At 39.4% G+C, this 27,599-nt stretch overlaps 1 protein-coding gene across 1 annotated transcript in view; it reads left to right on the forward strand.

Moving 5' to 3' along the window:
- LOC126248766 (pre-piRNA 3'-exonuclease trimmer-like) overlaps nt 1-27,599 on the forward strand; it is a 250,164-nt gene that overhangs the window by 144,177 nt on the left and 78,388 nt on the right. The window contains exons 7-10 of the mRNA XM_049950130.1: nt 1,472-1,571; nt 1,649-1,745; nt 12,184-12,270; nt 24,561-24,649. Coding sequence (XP_049806087.1) covers nt 1,472-1,571; nt 1,649-1,745; nt 12,184-12,270; nt 24,561-24,649 — 373 coding nt within the window. The remainder of the gene's footprint in view (nt 1-1,471; nt 1,572-1,648; nt 1,746-12,183; nt 12,271-24,560; nt 24,650-27,599) is intronic.

Raw genomic sequence — 27,599 nt, forward strand, 5'->3', positions numbered from 1 at the left:
TGGAAGAACTAAACCGCGTCTTTCATCAGGGCTTATTCATCACCATGCTCATTTATCATCAGGCCCTGAAATAGGAACATCCTATCCAATGTCCTTTCCACCACTCTTAAAGAAGTGTAATGTCACCTCTCCCCCCCCCCCCTTCCCCAATCTCCACAACTTTGTAGTCCATCCCTATGCCACTCCCAATCCCAACCCCCTCTCACAAGGATCAAATCTGGTGGAAGACCCAGGTACAAGACCTGCCCGATTATCCCACCCAGCACTTCCTATTCCAGTTCTGTCACAGACTTATCTAACATCATCAAAGGCTAGGCGTCCTGTGAGAGAAACCATGTCATATACCAGTTGCAACTCTAGCACAGATTTTTATATTGGTATGAGTATCAACAGGCTATCCACCAGGATGTACGGCTAGCACCAAACTCTGTTGTAGAACGAAGCAGACCACCCTGTGAAAAAACAGGGAGCTGAACATAACATGCATGATTTCAATGGTTGCTTCACAACCTGGGCCATCTGGATCCTCTCCTCCACCACAAGCTTTTGTGAACAACACATTATCCGCTCCTGAAATGATCCCAACCTCAACCTGTGGTAACCTACTGTCCCCACACCCTCTGTCAAACAGTTTCTGCCCCCTCCGTCCTATTACCTCGTTACCTCATCCCTTTTTATTTACCCTCACCCTCATTGTTTTCTGCCTTCTGCCAATGCGCCCACCTTTCCTTTCCCCTCTCTTGCTCCCCCCCCCCCCCCCCCCCCCTCTGTAGCTTGACTCATGGAACTGAGTATTTGCTATACAAAATTGGCTGTTTGGATCTTCCCTCCCAGTACTTGCTTCCCTGAACTCTGGAGCTGTAAACTTTTTCTTCAGCGTATCTTTGCGCCCTGCCACTCTCCTGGACATGACTCCCCAATCCTCCACTCATTATTATTATTATATGTATATTTAATCAATTTTTATTACCTTTTTTTTATCTGCAGCTCTTTCCCCGTCAAGTTTCTCTTCCCCTGTCCCACTCTTTGTGTTTTTCTGTCCCTTTCAGTGTTTTTCTGTCCCTTTCAGTTTTTAATTACATTGTCCAGTTAGCATCTCATTTCTGTTTCTCTACTGTATATAATTCTCACTCCATCTTCATATCGTCTCTGGACTGATTCTGACACAGTACTTACCACTATACTCTCTTAATCTCCTACTCTTTCTGATACTTTCTCTTTCAACATTTTTCCCCCTCATCCTCACAACATGAGGATCTCTCTTGTCCGTAACTTCCCTTCCTGTCTAATTTTCCCGCTTTGCTCTCTGAAAAAGGAAATGATAGTTCCATAATCTAAGAGTAGTTTCTTTTTCATTTTTGTGTATATCTATCAGCAATTTTGGAATTCTCTCTCTCTCTCTCTCTCTCTCTCTCTCTCTCTCTCTCTCTCTCTCTCTAATATTCTGGCTAATGTGGTTTCATTGTTTCAGGTGTTACAAAACAAATTCATGATGCTGCTTGGGATTCCTACGTTTCTGGATATTGTTTTATTCGAATGGCTCATGTTATTGCTAATAAAAAGTTTGAAATGTAAGTCTTAAATGAAATAAATATATTTATTTTTATGTATCAGTTTTAGTATCCTTTTTTTTTCTTTCTATTTTCAGAATAGTACAGCAACCACTAACAAGTGTGGAACATTTTACATCTCTGGAAGACTTCAAAAATAAGATTAATGTCATCCGTTGTGCTGTATCTCATATAGTAAGTATTTCTTTCATAGGTAATATGTCTGCATGCGTTATGATCCATGGACTGGAGCTACTATCATTGGGTGGTAATCAAAATGTTCTGGATCCCAGGTTCAATCCCAACCACTACTTGAATTTTAATTAAAAATCATAGTCAGTGATGGTGGAGAGCCTCTGGAGTAATTCATTCTGCCAGAGTCCGTGTCAAAGATGACGGAGGAGTGGACAGAGGGTCAGGGTGCCTTTTTGCCCTTGGGATTAGATAATGTCTCTGACAGGTGGAAGATTTAGCAATGATCTTTGGTGTGACCTCATAAGCGCGTGACTGCATGTGACATCACTCTCTAAGTTTTCATATATTTTTAGGTTTCAGATAAATATTTAACGGTTTTGTGATAATATTTACCATATAAGTGACTTATTAGTGGTTTCTTCATTCACCTCTGCCGTTCTTGTGTTGTGACCTGATATTTGTGAGTGTTTCATATCGAGCAACTTAACCTCTTACCTATGTTTACATTCTGTGCTGACCAGTTGCAGCTGTAGCGGCGCATCGAAAGCTAAGTACTAATTAATTGTTTGTGTATAGTGGTTAATTGTTTGTGTTCTTGGTGTTTTCTGGTGAAATAATCTCAGAAGAAATTTTTGGGAACTGTTGTCAGTTTCGTTACTGTGTCATTAGACGTTTGATTTTCTTTCTGTGTTAGTCTTTTGTTGTATTGTCATTTGCTGTTGATTAATACTGTTAATAGTAGTAGTTACTTCACTTGTAGAGAAGGTTTGTGATTATTGTAGTCAATTTTTTAACATAATCTTATTGTAGTAGTGGAACTTAAAGTAGTTTTCTTGTTTCAATAACTGTAAAAGTGTGGGCTTTGCTGTAGGTTCGTGAGTAGTGGATTGCGGTGTGAGACTTGGAGACTTGTTCGAAGTATTTTCACTGGGGGGAGTGGGGTGGGGGGGGGGGGGATGCCGTGGGGAAGCCAGTGGGCATTCTGGTGAGATTCTCTCCTGGAACTGCAGGTTATGTAGCAAGAGTAAGTTGATAGAGGAGCAGAAGCGTAAGATCTGTGCCCTTCAGGTACAGTTGAAAAACATACAGGAGGAGCTAGATAGGATGAGGAGGGAGAAGGGGGTTGGGGAATGGGAGCTGGCTGTTGGCAAGAGATCTGCTAGTAGGAGGAAATTTTCAGATAGTTTTACTATTGGTGTTTGCAATAGATATGACCAACTGTCAGAGTCTAGTGGAGAGGAATCTCTAGTAGCTGTAGATGTAGGAAGTATGCAGTAGACCTCAGCGGTGGCTGGGACAGTTGCAAAGTCTAAGAGAAAGAAGAGGGTTCTGCTGTTAGGTAGTTCTCATGGTAAAGGTGTAGACCAGCAGTTGCAGGGAAGTGTTGGGGAGTGAGTACCAGGTCACCAGCATTGTGAAGCCTAATGCAGGATTGGCTCAGGTGACTGTTAACATAGGGGGGTTATGTAGGGACTTTACTAAAGAGGATCAGGTAGTGGTTGTGGATGGTGCTGGTAATAGTATTGATAGAGATGGGGAGTATGACATAAATGGTGACCTGGAAAAGATAGCCACTTAGACTGGCAACACGAATGTGCATTTCGTGGAACTGTTTCAGCGTCATGATCGGCCTCATCTTAATACAGCCGTCAAGCGTAATAACATGAGACTTGGGGGTGCACTGATGACAGAAGGCATGAGTCACATTTCAGTGGTGTCGGTGGAGTCTATCAGCAGGACGGGTTTCACTAGACATGGCCTGCACCTCAACAGGTATGGAAAGGGGAGGTTGGCAATGCTTATAGGTGACAGCATAGGTGGGGGTGGTGGGATCACTGATGGGAAAATTCCTGTACTAGTGGGTGTTAGAGCTGCACCTTTTTTAGATTGAAGTCAGCTGATAGGTATTCCTGCTTAAGGGAAGTCTCTCTAACAAAGGAACCACTTTCGACAAAGCTTAGGTATCCGAGTAATGAGGGAATTAGTATATATCATCAAAATATACAAGGTATTAGAGATAAAGTTAGTGAACTGCTTATACAGGGTGTTACAAAAAGGTACGGCCAAACTTTCAGGAAACATTCCTCACACACAAATAAAGAAAAGATGTTACGTGGACATGTGTCCGGAAACGCTATATTTCCATGTTAGAGCTCATTTTAGTTTCGTCAGTATGTACTGTACTTCCTCGATTCACAGTCAGTTGGCCCAATTGAAGGAAGGTAATGTTGACTTCAGTGCTTGTGTTGACATGCGACTCATTGCTCTACAGTACTAGCATCAAGCACATCAGTACGTAGCATCAACAGGTTAGTGTTCATCACGAACGTGGTTTTGCAGTCAGTGCAATGTTTTCAAAAAGCGGAGTTGGCAGATGCCCATTTGATGTATGGATTAGCACGGGGCAATAGCCGTGGCGCGGTACGTTTGTGTCGAAACAGATTTCCAGAACGAAGGTGTCCCGACAGGAAGATGTTCAAAGCAATTGATCGGCGTTTTAGGGAGCACGGAACATTCCAGCCTATGACTCGCGACTGGGGAAGACCTAGAACGACGAGGACACCTGCAATGGACGAGGCAATTCTTTGTGCAGTTTACGATAACCCTGATGTCAGCATCAGAGAAGTTGCTGCTGTACAAGGTAACACTGACCACGTCACTGTATGGAGAGTGCTACGGGAGAACCAGTTGTTTCCGTACCATGTACAGTGTGTGCAGGCACTATCAGCAGCTGATTGGCCTCCACGAGTACACTTCTGCGAATGGTTCATCCAACAATGTGTCAATCCTCATTTCAGTGCAAATGTTCTCTTTACGGATGGGGCTTCATTCAAACGTGATCAAATTGTAAATTTTCACAATCAACATGTGTGGGCTGACGAGAATCCGCACGCAATTTTGCAATCATGTCATCAACACAGATTTTCTGTGAACGTTTGGGCAGGCATTGTTGGTGATGTCTTGATTGGGCCCCATGTTCTTCCACCTACGCTCAATGGAGCATGTTATCATGATTTCATACGGGATACTCTACCTGTGCTGCTAGAACGTGTGCCTTTACAAATACGACACAACATGTTGTTCATGCACAATGGAGCTCCTGCATATTTCAGTCAAAGTGTTCGTACGCATCTCAACAACAGATTCGGTGACCGATGGATTGGTAGAGGCGGACCAATTCCATGGCCTCCACGCTCTCCTGACCTCAAACCTCTTGGCTTTCATTTATGGGGGCATTTGAAAGCTCTTGTCTACGCAACCCCGGTACCAAAAGTAGAGACTCTTCGTGTTCGTATTGTATACGGCTGTGATGCAATATGCCATTCTCCAGGGCTGCATCAGCGCATCATGGGTTCCATGCGACGGAGGGTGGATGCATGTATCCTCGCTAACGGAGGACATTTTGAACATTTCCTGTAACAAAGTGTTTGTGAAGTCACTCTGGTACGTTCTGTTGCTGTGTGTTTCCATTCCGTGATTAATGTGATTTGAAGAGAAGTAATAAAATGAGCTCTAACATGGAAAGTAAGCGTTTCCAGACACATGTCCTGAAATGCTCCTCCATGATACTGACAAGAGGGAGATTGAGTTAATAATTAAATCACTAAAGACCAAGAACTCTCATGGATATGACGGGGTATCTAGCAGAATACTGAAGTATTGTTCTATGTATGTTAGCCCAGTACTTAGCCATATCTGTAACTTTTCCTTTAGGAGTGGTCGCTTTCCCGACTGATTAAAGTACTCGGTAGTGAAGCCACTTTATAAAAAGGGAGACAGGGATAATGTTGACAATGATAGACCTATTTCTATGCCATCGATGTTTGCTAAAGTTATCGAGAAGGTTGTATATACAAGGTTACTGGAGCATTTAAATTCACATAAGCTGCTGTCAAATGTACAGTTTGGTTTTAGAAATGGTTTAACAACTGAAAATGCTATATTCTCTTTTCTCTGTGAGGTTTTGGACAGATTAAATAAAAGGTTTTCCTTGATTTAACAAAGGCTTTTGACTGTGTTGACCACAAAATATTACTGCAGAAATTGGACCATTATGGAGTAAGGGGAGTAGCTTACAATTGGTTCGCCTCTTACTTAAGAACAGAAAGCAGAAGGTAATTCTCCGCAATATTGAGAGTGGTAGTGATGTTCAGTCCCAATGGGCCACTGTTAAGTGGGGTGTTCCCCAAGGTTCGGTTCTGGGGCCACTGCTGTTTCTTATTTATATAAATGATATGCCTTCTAGTATTACAGGTGATTCAAAAATATTTGTTTGCTGATGACACTAGCTTGGTAGTGGAAGGATCTTGTGTGTAATATTGAAACATTATCAAATAATGTAGTTCATGAAATAAGTTCGTGCCTTGTGGAAAATAATTTGATGCTAAATCACAGTAAGACTCAGTTTTTACAGTTTCTAACTCACAATTCAACAAGAACCGATATTTTGATCAGACAGAATGGGCATATTATAAGCGAGACGGAACAGTTCAAGTTCCTAGGCGTTCGGATAGATAGTAAGCTGTTGTGGAAAGCCCATGTTCAGGATCTTGTTCAGAAACTAAATGCTGCTTTATTTACCATTAGAACAGTATCTGAAATAAGTGACAGTTCAACACGAAAAGTAGTCTACTTCGCATATTTTCATATGCTTTTTTATCATATGGTATTATTTTTTGGGGTAATTCTTCTGATTCAAAAAGTGTATTTTTGGCTCAAAAACAGGCTGTTTGAGCTATATGTGGTGTAAGTTCGAGAACCTGTTGTCGACCCCTATTCAATAGTCTGGGAATTCTGACATTGCCCTCACAGTATATATTTTCTTTAATGTCGTTTGTTGTTAGCAATATTAGTTTATTCTCAAGAGTTAGCAGCTTTCACTCAGTTAATACTAGGCAGAAATCAAATCTGCATGTGGAATGCACTTCCTTGACTCTTGTGCAGAAAGGAGTGCACTATTCTGCTGCATCCATTTTCAATAAGCTACCACAAGAACTCAAAAATCTTAGCATTAGCCCAAACACTTTTAAGTCTAAACTGAAGAGTTTCCTCATGGCTCACTCCTTCTATTCTGTCGAGGAGCTCCTGGAAGAGCTGAAAAATTAAGCAAAGTCCAGTGTTGCATTGTTGATTTTCTTTATTTAAACTTACGAATTGCCGCCTGAATACGTTTCTTATATTTCATTTTATTTGTTTCTACTATCATGTTATAGTTTCATGTATTGACACGTTCCATGACCATGAAGACTTCTCCTTAATTTGTTCCCACGGAACAATAAATTAATAAATAAATAAAATAAAATAAAAATCAATGACATGATGATGCAGAAGGCAACAGAAGCTTCTGCATTGAAGGTGCGTAATGTGTATCCGTAGGATGTGGCCTATAATTGGGGGGGGGGAGAATAAAAGAAACAACGATAACAACGATGATCTCCGTATTTGAATCTCTGGGAGGGATCCACTAAGGGAGAAGTGATCATGAGGAAAAGGTTAGATTGGGTAAACCACTGAAAGGTTAATATTTTACATGTTAGAGTGCAGAATATCAGTAGTCTGAATGTGGTGGGGAAGCTATGGAATCTGAAAAAGGAAACACAAAGGCTCATTGCAATATAATGAGATTCATGAAGTGTAATGGAAAGAAGATGAATTCTGTTCAGATGGTTACAGGGTAAAGTTTGCAGCAGCAGAAAATGATGCAACTAGAGTACAGTTCGTTATGAATAGGAAGGCAGGACAGAGAGTGAGTTACTTTGAACAAACCAGTGATACAGTAAACTAATGCCAACTACAGTAGTTCAAGTATAAATGCTGATGCAACAAGGCAGAAGAAGAAGCACTAGGAGAAATATTTGAGGGTATTGAAAATGTAACTCGTTACATTAAAGGAGATCAAAATCTAATAATCAAAGGTGATTGGAACACTGTAGTGTGGAAGGAAATAAAAGTAAGATACACAGGAGAATATAGTCTTGGTAATAGGAACGGGAGAGGAGAAAGACTAATTTTATGCATCTGGAGATACACCATCAGACGCTGGGAAAAATGTCGTCTACAAAAACATGAAGATATCAAGGGCAGGTAAATGCAAAAAGTATCGCACAGTCAGCTTTACAGCTCATGCATCCAAGTTACATTTGAGTATCTTTTAGGTGACAATAAGTTAACTTCAGGAAAGTTAAGGCACCAGATAGGGATTTCTGATGATATGCTTGATAATGGAAGCAAGACTGAAGAAAAATAAAGACATGTTCATAAGATTTGTCAGTGTTGGAAAAGTGTGGGGAGAGAGAGAGAGAGTGAGTGAGTGAGTAAGTAAGGTATAGGGAGTGACTAGTGATTTACGATATCTATAAAGACCAAGAAGAAATGATAAGAATAGAAGACCAAGAACGAAGTGCTTGGATTAAAAATGTTCTAAGAAAGGCACCCAACCTTTCACCATTACTGTTTAACCTATATGCTGAAGAAGCAATGATGGAAATAAAAGGAAGGTTCAGGAGTGGGATTAAAATTCAGTGTGAAATGATATCAGTAATGAAATTCGCTGATGGCGTTGCTATCTTCAGTGATAGTAAAGAAGAATAACAGAAATGAACAGTCTAATGAGGACATTGATGGTAAATGAAAGAAATATAAAGTAGTGAGTCATAGCAGAAATGAGATTAATGATAAACCTAGCCTCAAAATTGGTGACCAAGAAATAAATGAAGTGAAAGAATTCTTTTACCTTGGAAGCAAAATAGCACATGGTGTACAAAGCAAGGAAGATATACAAGCAGACTAGAATAGGCGAAAGGGCGTTCCTGCCTGAAAGAAGTCTACTAGTATCAAATATTGACCTTAATTTGAGAAAGAAATTTCTGAGAAAGTGTATTTAGCACACCAGAATTGACGAGGAAAGGAACATGGAGAACAATGACAAGAAGAGGAGGCAGGGTAGTAAGACATTTTAAGACATCAGGGAATAACTTACATGACATTAGAGGTTGCTGTAGAGGATAAAAGCTGTAGGGAGTAAATACCTGAGCAAACTGGGTGCAAGTGCTACTCTGAGATGAAGAGGTTGGTACAGGTGAAAAAATGAAGATGCCCTGCAGTAAACCAATCACAAGACTGATGAACACCCCCTCCCCCCAGTTACCCCTCACCGCCCAAGTAAAGAAACCTTAATCCTGAGAGTGAAAAGCTTTTTCATTAAGACCTAAGAGTTTGTTGCAGTATAGGCACTGAAGCTATTTGTTAAAAAAAAAAAAATAGGGGGGGGGTTGCTTTAGACAATCATGGAAAGCCGGCTGTTCCAGGCTGTGCACTTCCTGCTGAGCTGTGGCTTACTCCCTGCTTTGTGAAGCATTGTCACTGTCTGTGAACAATGAGATGGCCTGGCACACTGTACTGCAAATCTTTCGATATGCTAGTTGTGGCATACATAGGTCGCCGACCTCATACTCGTAGCTGTGCTACATCAGGGAAATAGGGGGGGGGGGGGGTTGCTTTAGACAATCATGGAAAGCCGGCTGTTCCAGGCTGTGCACTTCCTGCTGAGCTGTGGCTTACTCCCTGCTTTGTGAAGCATTGTCACTGTCTGTGAACAATGAGATGGCCTGGCACACTGTACTGCAAATCTTTCGATATGCTAGTTGTGGCATACATAGGTCGCCGACCTCATACTCGTAGCTGTGCTACATCAGGGAAATTCTAGCTTATGGAAATAAATAAAGAACAGCTTTTTAAAAGAAATTGAATCTATTTATTTCACTTCTGAAATTTCAAAATTAATTTTAAATATTGGCAGTTTGGTAGATTATTGTGGTATGTCGGAAATTATTATTTTGGGACTGTCATATCACAATTGAATAAAACATAGTTTTTAGTGCCATACATGTTTCAGCTTTTTCCTTCACAAGATATTTTCAGTGGCCTGGAATATTTACATATTTTTAATTGTACTACTCTGTTTACATTTTGGATGTTGTCTGTGTTGGCTGTAAACAGTTCTGGTACTTTTTGCTAATCTGTGATGTTAAGTAATGTGAAGTTGTACTTACAGATTTTGTGGATGTTGATTTACATTTTATATTCTAGTTTCTTTGTTACAGCTATTCTTCTTCGGATAGCTGTCATTTAAAATTTCATTTTCACTCTTCACGGCTCTAGGAACAGAAAACACATTTAGATGTTACGTTTCAGATGTTGTGTGTGTGTGTGTGTGTGTGTGTGTGTGTGTGTGTGATGGCATATGCCACCTGGGGTTAGTAGATGCACTGATCACAGTTTCAATGTTGTCTGCTGACAGGTTGTATAGTGGCATAGCTACCAGAGTGCCACCTGTGCCTATCCTTTTATGGGGATTGCTCACAGCTGGAATGCTAAGTGTGGTGCAAAAGTGTGAAGCAAGCAGGCAACCATGCCATAGAGATGGACTCATGCTTCCTACAGGCAACTGAGCAAGTTTGAAAGGCGTTAAATTGTGACTTTCCAAGTGGCACAGTAGTTCTTTCGCAGAACTGTCACACAGGTAGTATGTCCTGTGTCAGTTTTTCATGCTTGTATCAGTGCTCATGTGAACATTCTCACACTTGTAGATGAGGTTGCAGATGTCCACACAACACAGACGCCGGTCAGGATCATTTTATCATAAGGGCAGCAGTGGCAGATTGTAGAGCACAGATGAGAGGGCTTGTGAGTCCAGGCGTGTCAACAGTAACTGTTGCAAACCGTTTATTAGCAATAGGACTACGGGCACGCACACCCCTAGTCTGTCTTCCACTAATGCCGCAGCATGGATGTGCATGGCTCGACTAGTGCCCCCTGATTATCATTTGGAAGATAGAATGGTGCGCCATGGTCTTCATCAATGAAAGCAGATTCTTCGAACACACAAGTGATAGTCGTGTGCGCTTATGACATAGACCTGGTGAGTGCTGTCACGTAGAGTGCATTTATCCCTGACACACTGGACCTACCCCAGGCCTTATGAACTGGGGTGCAATAAACTACAACTCTCATTCACCCTTGGTGTTTCTGGAGGGGACACCAAGCAGTGTTCAGTACGTGCAGAATGCTGTTACACCTGTTCTTTTACCATTCTTGCACCAGGAAGATGATGTGTTGTTCTAACGGGATAATGCTTGCCCTCACATCAAGCATGTAAGAGATATGATGGGACAAGAAGTAACTCGTCTGGTATTTGTCTTCTGTACAATCGACTGGATGCCAGAGTCAGCTCCTGCGCTGCCGCCCGTGGAGACTACATCATGTACTAATATGGGTGTTTCAACATGGGTCGAAATCTGGTTGCTCAGAACTGCTTGTGCTATTGATCAGTAAATGTAATCATTTTCATGTACTGCATATACAGGGTGTCTCTTATAAGAGTCATCAGGCAAATTTTCTCTGGTATTTCACAAGATATTTTTGATCTCGTTTTTGTGTTGTGTAGCCGGAGTCGTCCCAAACAAACAGTGCATGTCATGTCTTTCATGCGACACTCATTGTCAATGGAAAGCATTGGTTTGATTCCCCTTACAAACAAAATGATTTTTAAAGAATTTCACTAGCCCATTCGATAGAGCAGTCCTTGATTAGTCTAGTGCGACATTCATTTTGTCAGTATGTATTGAGAGGGACACAAAAACATGAAGAATAAACAGTGGTCCAGCAGCAATCCAGTGGCGCTGCATACTTTGTTTGATGATGATGATGACTGGTTTGTTGGGCACTCAACTGCGTGGTCATCAGCACCCATACAAAGTCCTAATTTTTACGCAGCCTAAATTTTTGTACACAGTCCAATCTAGCCACTGTCAAGGTGATGACGACGACAACAACAAGAACGATGACGACAACACAAACACCCAGTCCCTTGGCAGAGAAAATCCCCAACCCAGCTGGGAATCGAACCTGGGACCCCGTGATCCAGAGGCAGCAACGCTAGCCAGTAGACCACGAGCTGTGGACTGCATGCTTGGTGGTAGCAGTCAGTGCAGTCCAGGAAAGTGCTGTTGCTGCTGGATTGGTTGTTCTTCATGTTTTACTGTCCTTGTAAATACATATAAAAAAATGAATATTGCGCTAGACTAATCTGTGGCCATTTTATTGAATGGGTACGTAAAATTTGACTTGAAGAATTATTTTGTTTGTAACAGTAAACAAACTGAGACTTTCCATCAACACTATATTATATGCAACTGAGGGCAACATAGCTACAAAAGTTGAAGATGGTAGATCATATCTGAATTCTATGTACCTCTTTGTAAAATGAGTGTTTATTTTCTAACTGCTGCTGTGGAAATTCAATATTGAGCTCTGTTATCTCTTTAGTAGCTTCGAAGTACGAATATTCAGCTTTGATTTCTCACACATGCAGAGACATTTTATGTTATGATGATATTATTAGTTTGATGTAATGCAAACACTCCTTTCAATTTTTCAGTGTCTCAGTGGTCCTGATCCAGAGTCAAGGCGACCTCAATGGATATATGTAGAAACAAGAACAAACAGAAAACTATCTGAAGATGAGGTAACCTTTCTCTTCAAAGTTTCTATTGGTTTAATAGAAAATATAGCACTTAAGTGTATTATTTAAAAATAACTGGAATGCCTATACCTTATCCTGATGTGGTAGAGAAAGAATGCACATGAACTTGCATTCTTCTGTGATAACTTCAGTCAGATATGAGCCCTGTCCTTTCTTAAAGGGCACAGAGACAACTGCACCACATCTAAAATTAGGTCTGATGCTAGCAGCTATTGCAAAATCTCACTTCTGACAGCTTTATCCAAAATTCTTGGAAAACTGCTGTATTGAAGAATAGTTTCACATATTTGTAAATATGAAGTATTATGTGCTTTCACTGATGAGATATTAAATGCACAGGTTAACTTGATAGGTAATTGCTTAATGATTACATATAAATCCTCCATTTGGACATATCTGTCAAAGTTCTTTTACTATAGCATTCTGAACTTTTTTTATACTTTGTGGATTTTTTTCTTAAAAAATGCCAATCCTTAAAATTTCTCTTTTTTCTGTTGATTAGTACCATATAGTTCTACATTCCTTGAAAATGAGAGCTTCCCTCTTTTAGGTTGAACAAGTTTTATAAACAATTGCAATGTCATACATAAAACCTGTTTTATTATGACATTATCATACAACAGGCTCATGAAAATCAAAAAATCAAAACCTAGACTTATTTAACATAATTTTAGTTTTGAAAGATGAGTAAGAGACTCATTTTTCAAGCACTTTAAATGGTTTCCAAATCTAAGTGAAAGGTCCAGAGACTTAAAGTTTTCAATTTATACAACTTCTGTGCAATCTGTTTTATACTGAAATTAGCCAGTCAATGAATTACAAATGTGTTCCACTGCTTCTGTATTTTCCTTTGATATAGAGTAATGCCTTGCTGTTGAACCAGTAGGAAATGGAGCACTTAAAATCTTCAAAACATTGTGAACAGGAAGTGAGCACTGATGGCATTGTTGCTGTCCTTCAGCTGAAACCTATAGCCCGAGGCTGTTCCATTTGGTAGTCTTGTGGTTTCCGGCGACTAGAAGAAGCATTGAGGTGCTGGTGAGCAAGACTTACACATCCCCTTCATCATTGGACTTACCTGGATGTGCTTTGCTGATCTACTTTTCAGGACAGTCGGCTGTGACAATCTGCCCAACTTCTTGTCTGAAGATATGATGTTGTTTGGAGGAATTTTTTCTACTCTTAAAATGGTTGCGTACACTCAAGATACTTTTAAATCAATCCCACTATATTTTACTTCCACAAACAGAACACCATGTAACATTTTCCACATAAATCAATCCCATTTCGTAAGCCCAGTGACTTGCAGTCCGTGTGAAACTATTACATACTTTTACAATAAATACCCGTCCGAAAACCTCTCAGGGCTCTCGAAAGTCCACCATCTGCAACTCTAGAGAATCAGTAAGTAAGTAAGTAAGTAAAAGTAAGTGCCCTTTCTTTTCTTTTACACAATTTAACTGTTCACAGTAATGACTGATGTAGCACTGTCCGCACTTGCTCCTAGTGCTGGGCATGTAACTTCTGTGACGAGTGAGGCAACAATTTGCCCGCGCCGATTGACTGTCACTATTGCCGTATTCTCCCGATACATGTCCATCCTGCATACACAGAAACTGGTGGCGTGGTAGATAAGTCTCAACTCTCTCATCCTCGTACTTAAAATATCGGGTGTTCGATATGGTGGAAAGCCGAGTGTCTCTAGTATTTACACCGAAATTCTTGAGGCACTACATATCCCTCCCTCGACTACACGATATTTTATACATATTCATTATGTACAATTACTCAGGATAATAATTCTTTATATTTTAACAGTACCGTGCATGTTTTACCACAGTTACAAACTGTGAGCCTTTCTATCCATGTTGGGGTTATCTCTGTTCCTCTTCCAGTTGTAAATTCCAGGTGCACATAACTCATTAATATTCTGCTGCTTTGTTCTTACTTCCTGTACTACTTTTTCTAAGTATGTACTTAATCATTACTTATTGGAATCTGGAGGAACTGTGGGTAGAATAAAAGTCTTCCCTTCTTGGACATTTGTAAACCTGAAAATTAATGAGGCTATTTATACATAGAATTCAAACTTACCAGACTCATCCCTTTAAACGTGTGACTTCTGTCACAATACTGCCTTTTCTCCCTTTAGGAACAGTACTTATATCTTACATGGGTTGATCCTAGGAGTACCCTTTCTCCTTCCGGTTTGGTAGGTACGCCCCTTTAAACTTCCTAATCTAGGGTATAGGCCGATTCCCTTCTGTCCGCACAGTATAGGTCAGCCTCCCTTGGGTCTGCCTGTCTGCCTTTCTCATCCAATAAATGCTGGTTGCGCCATCCTCCTTCCTGAGTAGGCCTCCTGGTTCATTGTCTGAGCATACATCTTTATGTATACTATTCTTAAATACTCTGGTAAAATTACCAATCTACTTTACACTCATATTCCACATTCTAATACTTCATCTTATACCCTAGAGTCCTCTTTCACTCCTCACTTTTACTATATAAACAGATATCATGTATACACACATGGTAGATGCTATGTCTACCTGTATTTACCAACTTTTCTCCAAGGACTAGCACGGCACATGTAAATAAATATATTTTAGAGCAACAAAAATAACGATGCAGAACAGTCACATATCAACAATGTAATATGTGCATGGATACAGATGTACATACAGTAGAGTGTTGATTATCCGAAGTAATTGGGGGACATGGGTGTTCGGAAAACTGGTTGGTTCGGATAATCGAACTGTACATGTTTATTTGCCAAAAAGAAGTACTGTACAGTAAATTTATTCATAAAACCAGGCATCGCTTTTAGTATTACAAAGTAACATACAAAGGCAACTTCCGTAGGAATATATAGTATGTGACACAGTTTATTGGGGGCGCGCAATCCTTCAAACTGCGCGGAGTGGCACGCCTCAACTCTAGGCTGGCGCAGCTGTTGCTGTGAACAGCTGTGATACTGCCGCTACTTCTGCTGCCAGTGCCAAGCCGACAGAAGCGTGCTGATTGTTGAAACACAGCGACTGGTGGTTTGGCCGGTAAGCAGCGCCCTGTCAAGGCCCCATTAGAAGCAATGTTCCGCCAGCGGTGGCCCAGTGCGGTGACTACTGTGGGAAACTTGGTTTGGGAGTGAGGGGGATGATGGACGGTGGGATGGGAGAGTAACAGGTGCGAGCGAGTACACAGTTGGGTTAAGCGGTCGTTCGGTTGACCGACGTTCGGATAATCAACACTCTAGACCATAATTTTCATGTTTGTGTTAAAGTGTAATTTTGTGTGTATGTCGATGTGTGTTCGTGCAGCCAGATTCTTCAGCCTACTTATTTGAAATAAGTTGAAGGTTATAGGAAACCACGGAGAATGAGAAGGACTTTAGCGATAGAAGTATAAGCATATGGAAAGAGGGAAAGATAGACCGGTACTCAGATGAAAAGTAAGAAAGGAAAAAATATAGATGGTTGCTAAGATCGAAGGAGAAAAAGAAGATAGCCCCAAAGACAGGAAAACCCTTCCCACCCTCCTTCCTCTGGGTCCCTACTTCGCTGGTACTTGAGTGAGAAGCTGGAGGAGGTTTGATGATATGATGTTAAACGTCTCCTGCAGAATGGACATTCTCACCTTCACCTTTGAAGTCCCCGAAGAAAGACCTTAGCAACTCCTATGGAACGGCAAATGGTGAAGAATCAGTTACACTTGTCTGCGAGGGTCGTATGAAAGGTGTGTGTGTGTTAGTGTGTGTGTGTGTGTGTGTGTGTGTGTGTGTGTGTGTGTGTGTGTTAGTGTGTGTGTGAAGAATCAGTTACACTTGTCTGCGAGGGTCGTATGAAAGGTGTGTGTGTGTTAGTGTGTGTGTGTGTGTGTGTGTGTGTGTGTGTGTGTGTGTGTGTGTGTGTGTGTGTTAGTCATGTTTGTCCCTACACTACCCACCCCTTTCAAAATCTATATAAACCCTCCCCGTCTACATCACATCTCATCAAAAGGTATGAAATATTCAATAAATTAGAAAATCATACACTATTGTATAAACTAGTCATCTAGTTAGTCATTTCATATTATCTTTTATACCCACATAAAATACTGTGTTCGGTCCATGTCATCTCGATATCGTTTTGCTTACCTAGTACAATCATACTAATTTTCCAGTAAATTATTATTCTGTTCGTTCCATTTTATGTTTAGAGGTCACTGTTTATTCGTGATTCTCTTAAATTAGTCACAATCTGAAATACTAACATGATAGGATAGTTTAAGAGGTTATGAGTAGATTACAGACTAATTGAAGATTTGAAGGGAATTTGGTGTAGGAAAACTAATATGAAAGTAACACCGAAAACAACTCAGGAACCGACGGATGTCACTCCGCCCATTAACACAGAATGTTAACGTCCCTGGGGAACAGATGTGACTCCGCCCGGATCCCATGGATCTGACATTAACCTCACTCAAATGCTTACAGACCAATATTTCTCATTAAATTTTGTGTGAAAGTCTTCCCCACAACAAAACAATTACTATTTTACTAGGAAGCATGGCATTAAGTGAAGTTATTATATTTTCTAATCTGTCCTGGACAAGTCTGAATTCTTTCCGTAACTCATCGACATTTTTCTTAGTGTCATTGAGTACATAAGAGGGAATTGTAGACAAGTTGTTGGAGGTTACCCTCACAGCAACTTTTCTGTCTATCATCTCCTCTACCTGTTCCTCCAAACCGCTTATATTTATGGTGTCTGATGTTGCTAGTTTCTCCTTAAAATCCCTTTCCACGATATCAACTCATGTGTTGATACCTGCAGTTTGTGATTGTACAAAAGGAATTAGCTTATCTTGTTTCTCAATACTATCCTTCAGGGTGTGCAACCTCTGATTTACCACATCGAAGGTAACATTGCATATACTTTGAAATGATCTTAATTTTTCAACAAGTGCCTTTTCTACATTATTACATTTATCTTCAATGTCAAATTCTAATTTTTTTAGTTTAATCTTGAAGTTGCACATCCTGCCTTGGGTTATATTCAGTAAACATTTGATTCATCTGGACAGTAAAGGAATTAACGTAATTCACCCTTCAAATCTAATAGCAAATTCTCCACTTTATCATTTAATTCATCAAACTTAGAATCTAAAACTTCACCCTGCACATCTAACTTTTCACTTAAACTAGTACTTATTTCATTTATCAAAGAGGCAATTTGAGCAGTTGAAGTTACACTCTGTGCTTCTAACTTTTCACTTAAAGTATCATTCAGTTCCTTTCTTAAGGAAACACTCAGTTCCTGTCTTAACGATGCATTTTGAGCATTTAGTTATTGTCTTAAAGAAGCTGAATCTGCTCTCTGTTCTTGTCTCTGGTTATCTAATTTAAGGCTTAGTGCTTTAATTAGATTTGCTACCTCAGTCCAGTCTGGCATTTACTTTGTTACAGTCATTGCCATGGCTGGCTCTGAAGTTTGTTGATCAATAATTTTATGGATCTTGGACGTAGTGATCATCTAAAGAAAGTTCACCCCTGAATACAGTAACCATAATAACAGTTTATCATGCAATCGTCTCCTCAACTTTACCAAAAAATTATTGTTTTTTGCTCACCCAGCATAAAGATTTAGGCTGCATCGGTGAGCAAGGGTAGAATCGGGACCGGTGAATAGCGCAGGTTCCGCAGCGTTGAATGTTGGTTGCAGCGTCGAAGAGCAGACGCAAAGTCAGCAACGGTGAACAGCAGCCGTTGCAGTCAGCAATGGTGGCACGTTACTGCGCCAGCGTTAGTGGCTGGTTACTGCGTCGACATCATTGGCTAGTTACTGCGTCGACATCAGTTGGTTACTGCCTCGCGTAGGCACGATGTGCATGGGTGAGAAATACTTCCTCCTCACACCAAAAACTCCTTAGTCAAAAAGTTGAGATCTTCTCTCCGTTCTCTTGGCATTATTACTTTTTCCCATCTTATATTGTGTTGCATTCGCAACTTTCTTCCTTTGGTTTATTGGATACCACGCAATTACTCGAAACAGTTTCTCAGTCTTGTTACCACTGGTTGTTATGGCAACTCTCAATATCTTCTTGTCTCAATTTACTTAAAAAAATTCCTCCTTTTCAAGTCCTGATCACGTCAGTTGCCACGTTCTGGCGGCTTCTAGCGACTAGAGGAAGCAATGTGGTGCGGGTGTGCACGACTCACATGTCCCCTTCATCATTGGTCTTACTTGGAGGTGCTTTGCCGATCTTATTTTCTGGATAGTCTGCTGCGACGATCTGCCCAGCTTCTTCTCCGAAGATGTGATGCTGTTTGGAGGAATTTTCTCTACTCTTAAAATGATTGCGTACATTCAAGATACTTTTAAATCAATCCTGCTATATTTCACTTCCACAAACAGAACACCACATAACAGTTTTCACATAAATGAATCACATTTCGTAAGCCCAATGACTCTCAGTCCATCAGAAACTATTACATACTTTTACAATAAATACGCTTCCAAAAACCTCTCAAGGTTCGCGCAAGTCCACCACCCCCAACTCTAGAGAGTCAGTAAGTAAGTAAAAGTAAGTGTCTTTTCTTTTTCTCAATTCACCTGTTCACAATAATGATTGACGTAGCACCGTCACAGAGTAAGGTGCGCTTGTTCCTAGTGCTGTGTGTGTAATTTCTATGACGAGCAAGGCAACTTGCCCGCACCGATCTACCATCACTATTGCCGTATTCTCCCGATACACGTCCATCCTGCACACACAGAAACAGGTGGCGAGGTAGACACATCTCCACTGTCTCACCCTCATAGTTAAAATATCGGATGTTTGATACAGTGGAAAGCTGAGTGTCTCTAGAATTTACACCGAAATTCTTGAGGAACTACAGTAGCATAAAGTTCACTACAATTTCATTTAATGCATAACTGGTGTCTATAATGTCTGCAATTCACCAGTCACAGTCATACAGAGTCACCACAAACATCCCCCTTCTCAGGTTGTGAATCTTTATATTATCCTGTTGTTTCTGAGGTGTTGGCCGAACCAACGAAATTTCTTCTTTCTTGCTCTTTAAAGTGCTTGCAGTATGAGTTCGCCCATCACTTCGAGACCAAAAATGTGTTTTGTGAATTCCTTTAACAGTAGTAGTTTGTTTGGACCATTCTTCTTTTTTTTTGCTGGAATTGTTTGATTTCCTCTTTTGAAAAAAGAATGAGAGCTGTGTAAGTGTAAGATTTCATGACTCTTGTAAAATCCTCAGAATTCTGAATCGCGGTTGTATTTGGTCTGGAAAGATTATGTTTTATAGCGTGGTGCTTCAGCAGGCCTACTACACCGTCACAAGGCCTCTTTCCATGACCAATAACACTGTATACCCAGTCAGTTGGCACAAGTAACTTACTCGATTCAGAGAGACTAGGAGCACCATCAGAAATAATGATGATCTTCTCTGCCCCTGTTTGCTGTTGAAGAATTTTGTGCATTGCTAACGAAGCATGTGCTGAGTCATGTATTGTGTCATCACTTATAACTGCAATATTTGTGGTCTTGTTTTGAAAATATGTCACTCCTGTAAAAATTGAAACCTGGCCGTTACTCAAATGATATCCTTGGTACTTCTTGTGGGAGGATTACGGACCAGTTCTCAGCAAAATCACAGTGAAGCACCAAACCTAGTTCTTCAGCCTGTACACAACCTTTCATTTCTGCAATGTGTTGCCACAATTTCTTCAGATGCAGGTGTGTTACTGCTTTCACTGAGCATTTCCCAGGTTCATCAGTGAAACTGCCAAAGGCAACAGTTTTCTTAATTAGTTTATTTTCCTCCCATGTCGCATATGTAATTTCTGCAGAGTTATCTGCTACACCTTCCAGGCCAAGTGTGTGTAAAGATAGTCCTTCCTTTCCAAGGCAGTCACCACATTCTTGAAAGAACCCAAGTCTCTCACTTTACATCACAGACTACTGACTACACACACAACCAAGGTGTCAATGTTACATGCTCCAGTAAGGTCTTCAAAGTTACCACCCAAAGTTCAACATTTGTGCAGTACACACACAAACTGAGATCTCTAGGTGGGTGTGGAACTACCCACTTGGGTCACACTGCATAAAATATTGATCTTCCAATATGTGAAGTTATAAAGTTGCTCTTATAAATTGCAAAAGTTTCTTCAATACTGTAAGTCATGTACCTCTTTACTTTCACAACTTTATGATTTTCAGCTGTTATTTGTTGGCACTCTGGCGAGAACAGTCCCATTTATCTTCCATATAAAATGACTACAATATTTTAAATTGAGCTGCTTCTACAGTGAGACTATAATAGGGATCTGGTCTTTCAAAGACTCCTTTTACAGACCTCACATTTCTTGGTTTGTCTACTATGTACTTTGATACTGATGGAACGTGGTTCAAAACTGCTGTCTTTGAAAATATCCCTGGAATAATGCAATGTAGTATGCACACTATTCAACAGCTGAATTGATATTTGTGAAAAATTCCTGGCAATAGGTGCAAGAGTGCTTTGGTTCATTTTCTTCTGAAGATGGAATTTCTACTTTGCAGAGTGTGATCAGTTTTGCTGTATATTTTCATCCATAGCTTTAGTAATTTCTCTGCGCTTTCTTCATGCTTAGAGCTTATGACTTGACTTCACTGACAACGCTTTCTTAACAGGACTTACACCTACCTCTGTAGTTGATTGATTCAGGATATTAAATTCATACTCTATTCATGCAAAATCTGTGTCATCCGTACCATGGGATGCTTCATCTTGTTCAGATATAATCATTGTTATTATTCTGTCAAAACATTTAGAACACAAACACTTTGAAACAAAGTCTTCAAATGAGAACACATATTCCCAACTTGAACAAAGTCTGTTTTTTTGTTTGCTTTATATATCACTCTTTATGGATATGCAAATAGTCAGCACACTTCACTCTCCTGTGGCCCCAGTCAGAACACACTTCAAACAGTCCTTTTCACAAAACACACTGCACCGCAACTGTGTCAACCGGAAAAATTCTCATGAAAACATAGAACTCACTGGATGGTCTCAGATTTCTTAGAAGCCTCTTCAGTAAACAAATTAGCCCTGAACAACTACAATACAGAAACATGCAATGAACAACCACAACAAATAAACTGAGAAGAAACTACTCAAAGTGTAAGAAATGTCTGCAACAAAGGAAGTGATAAGAAATAACTGCAACAAAGACAATAGAAATAAACATTGTAACTAAGAAATTAGTAATAAACAACTTCAGTGAAGACATACATTACCCTTTAAAGTTAAAAAAAAAAAAAAAATTAAATAAAACCTGTTCAACTTAAAAGTGGAAGCTCTCCTTTACATACAATATAGTACTACATGCCACTAATCAACAGAAAAAAATGAACTTTTCTGAATTGGCATTTAAAAAAAAATCTGTAAATTATTAAAAACAAAAATTTCAAAATTTGACAGTAAAAGAACTTTGACAGATATGCCCAAGTGGAGGATACCATTGTAATCATAAAGAAATTATCTTTCAAATAAAAAAACTCCAACAAAATATCTAGAACGTTACAGAGATACAGCATTTTAAAAAAAATTCTGAAATTCACATCTTCAAAATGGTGTTCACTGTGTCATCTTTGGAGGCTTGTATCTTGGGGCAGGAATTTTTATGGAGAACACAAAAAAATATGTGTTTCTTACTTACACCTGAACCTAAATTCAATAATATCTGAGACTGTGAAGGTAACACCGAAGGTAACAGCCCCCCCCCCCCCCCTCCCCACTGCCTGAAGTAATACGGATTATGCCTCTACTATTGCTTCTTTCTGTTCCATGGTACCTATCTTCTTGTTCTTATTCTTTCCCTTTTCCTCCCCCTTTTATTGCTCTCTTGTATTCCCTCATATTCTTGTTCTACATCTTGAAATTGATCCATTGTTAGATCTTTGACCAAAACTACCACAACCTCTTAAAATTTACAGTGGATGTTGCAACTTTCTGCATTTTTGAAATCCCATGAATCTCCTTGTTCCTTGAGATAGATATCCTCCTCATTATGCTCCACAGGCTTGGGGAGGCATCTGATCAACATTAATACTCTGCAAACCACTGTTAGGTGCATGGCGGAGGATACTTCCCATTGCACTACATATTAAAATTTCATCACATTCCATTTGTGTTCTGTAATTAGTATATTATTATGTTTTTAGTCACTACGGGAGTGATTGTTGGGAGTTGTAGCATGTTCTTAGATTTCTCATTTAACTTTGGCTCTTAAAACTTTGTAATTTGCCTTTTGTGAGATAGTTTGTATCTTTAACTCCAAGCATCTGCTATTTTAGGTTTTTCAACATTTCTGATATTCTCTCCCATGGGTCAAATGAAGTTATGATCATTTGTGCTGCCCTTCTTTTTGTATGTTTAATATCTTCTGTCAGAACTACTGGGTGCAATATTTTAGTAGCAATCTCCTGAACAGACTGACTGCATTTTCCCAGTATGCTATCAATGAAGCAATATTTGCCACCTGCATTACCAATAATTGATTCTGTGTGATCAAAGATTCCATTCAGTTCCTCACAAATTGTTGCACGCAGATGTGTTTAGGAGTTGACTTATCTCAACTATTACTCATTAGTTTTATGATCCTGAACATTTAAAGCAAGTTTGAAATTTTGTCTACATCTGAACAAATATTTGTGTGGTGTACTTTCTGGTCATCGACTGGAATATTTGTTTCTTTTCATCGAAATACGGTTTTGTGATGCATACATGTTTGGTTTTGTGATGCATACATATTTAGCGGTCTTCTGGTAATTGTTACCTCCTCCTACCTGTATGTTCTCTGTTCCTTTACGTGTCCACATTTCACAATATTTGCGTTTTGTAAAATCTCTTGTTTGCTCTGTATGTCTACCATTTCCATCAGCTCCAATGTGATGGTCAATGCTGATTGATATTCATTATGCAGTCTGATTCAAGCTGGATACTTCCCTGTTACTATTTGTTCTCAAATGGTTGTTGTGTACAATTCCTTCTTGCTACTAAATATAGTCTTATATATATCAGACAAGTTCAGTCTTGATGTATTGAAAGCACAGCTACCATTCATTGTTCGTTGCTATTTCACTGTCCATCTCATTTAAATATTTTACTGCCTTTCACTACTCATCCTTTTTGTTGATGCCATCAGCTGCAAGCATTGTTACTGTTTTTCCAGATCTCGGGTGTGGCTTCCCTACGGTAATCATGGAACCCTACATTTATCAGATGTCAGAGTTTGGGTGAATATTTTGAAGCACAATTTAATGAAGTATGCAGTTTAAACAAATAACTTTATTTACAGAACAGGTATTTCAGTGAACTTGGGGAGCAAGAAGCCACATGCACTGTTTGTCACTTCTGAGTGCCATTACATTGGTGGACTGCTTATGTTTAGCCATTACGTTCTGTCTCATAGTTTCCTGTAACTTTCAAAAGCTGCTCTCTCACCAAGCTAGGCATAGCCTTGCTGAAATAAAATACTAGATTTTGTTTAAGATAAGAGACAATTGTGATTTGGTGAAATTGCTTAATTAAGTCATGTTAAGTGATGCATCCATTACTTCTTTGTAGAACAGCTGCATAATTATAAATGAAAAGAACAATATTCTATATGTTGTACAGTATACTTAACATTGTGTTTCATGGAGTGATTATTCTTTAGGGTATGTGCAATTTATTGGAGCTGATATAATCACCTCAGTCACACCTATCACTTGGTCTCATAAGACTGTAAAACATGAAATACATTGCTAACCATCATTCCTCTAATGCACTTGTGGCCTCCATGATGTCATCCACATTAAATCAGATGTTATGTGGCTGCATGGAATGATATCAGTCAAGCCTTCATCGTCTGAGTTGAAACTTCTTTTTTAAAACAATGCCTAATAACTTCACTGTTCATTATACAGTAGTATAAATCAGAAAGCATGGTTTTAGTATAGAAATAGTGTGTGTAGTCTCACCGTGTTTAAAATTGTGCGAAGTCAAAAGTTAACTTTTGGAATGAATAAAACCTAAAGCCCTTAATGCAGAAAGTACTGAAACATTTCATTTGGTCTGTGTTGTGAAGATGATTGTAATATTGAAACTAAAATTGGCAGTGAAGATAATAAATTAAATAAACAGAATTAAACATCTGCAGGGGCTGGGGGGTGTGAATCTGTTGTGTTTGTTGTCATTCCAACCACTTATCATGTGGTAGCAGCTGTATGATACTTGTGCCTTGTTTCAGGTTTATCTTCTCTTTTCTCAATATGATGCTGTTGATGTTACTCTGTATTCCAAGAATTCTGCTCTCGTGGCAATTGGAAACTCCAGAAGGTAACTTTATATAACAAATTCATGCATGTGTGTGTATGTCTGTGTGCACACAATTGGTTATATGGTGTAACAGTTAAGTTTATGGGGCTTTAGATTTTTATCCTTCTAATCAAGTGAATAATTATATATTGTTATGACTGTTATTTACCCAAGTTTAAGTTGTGAGAGGGCAATAGTATGAATGTCTAAAGAATATGCCAATTACACTCAATCGATGTGGTAGGAATTTGTACAAGAAAACATATAACTGAAAGCTTCACACAGAGCAGGGTTTCCCAAGTTGTCTTAAGTAAGAAGTGAATAACTGCTCCATGAAAAACTGTTAATAACATGACTCTCTTTGTTTCAACATTTTCATGATGCTAAATACTTTTTAAATTTTATTAGGTTACTATGTTATTAATTATGATTCAGAATTGAAATAATCACTGAATAAAAGAAGTTTTCCTCATTTTTAAAAATTTTATTAACCTTCAAAAGAATGAATGCGTTTTATCGAAGTACCAAGATTCTCACAGTGTTCAGTCAGAGGAAAGATTTGGGAACCCCTGACCTAGAGAATTAATGTTTAATGACCTAAACTATTTTTACTTCTTGAATAGGGGACTTCTGTTGAAATTATTCTATTGTCTGATGTCTCCTCTCAGTTAACTTTTTGTTTTTTTGTGTGAAAAGTGTTTAAATGAAAAATTACAAAAACGCTGTCTGGTTGAAATTTGCATGTGCTGTGTTTGGATAACGTAGTGAGACATCTAGAGATACGTATGTAGTATGGTCATCTCACCCTAAAAAGTAAAAACTTGTGCCCTTGGCAGGCAAGGTGATGCTCATGGTCTTTTCTGACATCCGAGGTTCGATATTCAACAAATTCCTCAAGCACAGAAAAACCATTATCGATGACTTGTGCTGTGAGACACTGCATGGCTTATGCAAGTCCATCAAGAGCAAACAGTCTGGGCTGCTCATAGAGTAAGTGATTCTGCTTCATGATAATGTGTGTCCACATGTCTCTGACGTCACACAAATTTAATGGCCAAGTTCAGGTGGGAGCAGCTTGAGCATCTGCCCTACAGCCCAGACATGTCACTCTGTGACTTCCATGTGTTTGGCCCACTAAGAAAACATCTCAAAGATGGAGGACTGGCTCTTGTCACAGCCACTGGAATTCTGGGAACAGGGAATACTTCAGATTATGAAACAGTGGGATAGTTGTGCTCAGGCATGTGGTGATCACTTTCAGATAAAGACTTCAAATCATACCCACAGCATCGTTTTGTACCTTTTATTTTGAACAGCCCTTCCAGGAGTTTAATTCCATCTCTTAACATTAGAATTTTCATTCTTAAAAACACAGTTGTAACTTGGTCCTCCATAATCTATTGATTTATACTTCCGAAAACATCACTACAAACTGAGAATATCTTTTAAGTTGTTTTAAAGAAGCTATAACGGTAAATGTTCTTAATCAGGTAAGATAACTGTCGCACAACATATTAAACCAAATACAAATGTGAATCAGAAAGTAATGTACAAAGACATTCCATGACTGTCAAATTGTCAGCTTTTTGATGTCAACACTAAGATCACAGCTTTAGCATGCAGTTGACAGCTGGAATGTATTACAGGTCAGGCCCATGCTGCTTCATTTGGGAGATGATTGTCTTCTGCGGGTATGGAAAAATATTTCCATGTTGTAACTGCAATCAAGTCCAAATCAGAAATCAGGGTCGTCAATGGAGTAAACACTTAGCACTGAATGCAGGTGTGTGTGTGTGTGTGTGTGTTACTTAGGGCATTATTTATGTTTTTCCTTGTAGTTCTAATCATTTTACATGCTTTAACCGCACTAGTCTCATAACATTTTGGTGTTGTTGTTGTTGTGGTCTTCAGTCCTGAGACTGGTTTGATGCAGCTCTCCATGCTAATCTATCCTGTGCAAGCTCCTTCATCTCCCAGTACCTACTGCAACCTACATCCTTCTGAATCTGCTTAGTGTATTCATCTCTTGGTCTTCCTCTACGATTTTTACCCTCCACGCTGCCCTCCAATGCTAAATTTGTGATCCCTTGATGCCTCAGGACATGTCCTACCAACTGATCCCTTCTTCTAGTCAAGTTGTGCCACAAACTTCTCTTCTCCCCAATCCTATTCAATACTTCCTCATTAGTTATATGATCTACCCACCTAATCTTCAACATTCTTCTGTAGCACCACATTTCGAAAGCTTCTATCCTCTTCTTGTCCAAACTATTTATTGTCCATGTTTCACTTCCATACAAATACTTTCAGAAACGACTTCCTGACACTTAAATCAATACTCGATGTTAACAAATTTCTCTTCTTCAGAAACGCTTTCCTTGCCATTGCCAGTCTACATTTTATATCCTCTCTACTTCGACCATCATCAGTTATTTTGCTCCCCAAATAGCAAAACTCCTTTACTACTTTAAGTGTCTCATTTCCTAATCTAATTCCCTCAGCATCACCCGACTTAATTCAACTACATTCCATTATTCTCATTTTGCTTTTGTTGATGTTCATCTTACATCCTCCTTTCAAGACACTGCCCATTCCGTTCAACTGCTCTTCCAAGTCCTTTGCTGTTTCTGACAGAATTACAATGTCATCGGCGGACCTCAAAGTTTTTATTTCTTCTCCGTGGATTTTAATACCTACTCCAAATTTTTCTTTTGTTTCCTTCACTGCTTGCTCAATACACAGATTGAATAACATCGGGGAGAGGCTACAACCCTGTCTCACTCCCTTCCCAACCACTGCTTCCCTTTCATGCCCTTCGACTCTTATAACTGCCATCTGGCTTCTGTACAAATTGTAAATAGCCTTTCACTCCCTGTATTTTACCCCTGCCACCTTTAGAATTTGAAAGAGAGTATTCCAGTCAACATTGTCAAAGGCTTTCTCTAAGTCTACAAATGCTAGAAACGTAGGT

The sequence above is a fragment of the Schistocerca nitens genome, chromosome 1, assembly GCF_023898315.1.
Source record: "Schistocerca nitens isolate TAMUIC-IGC-003100 chromosome 1, iqSchNite1.1, whole genome shotgun sequence".
NCBI classification, from domain to species: Eukaryota; Metazoa; Arthropoda; class Insecta; order Orthoptera; family Acrididae; genus Schistocerca; species Schistocerca nitens.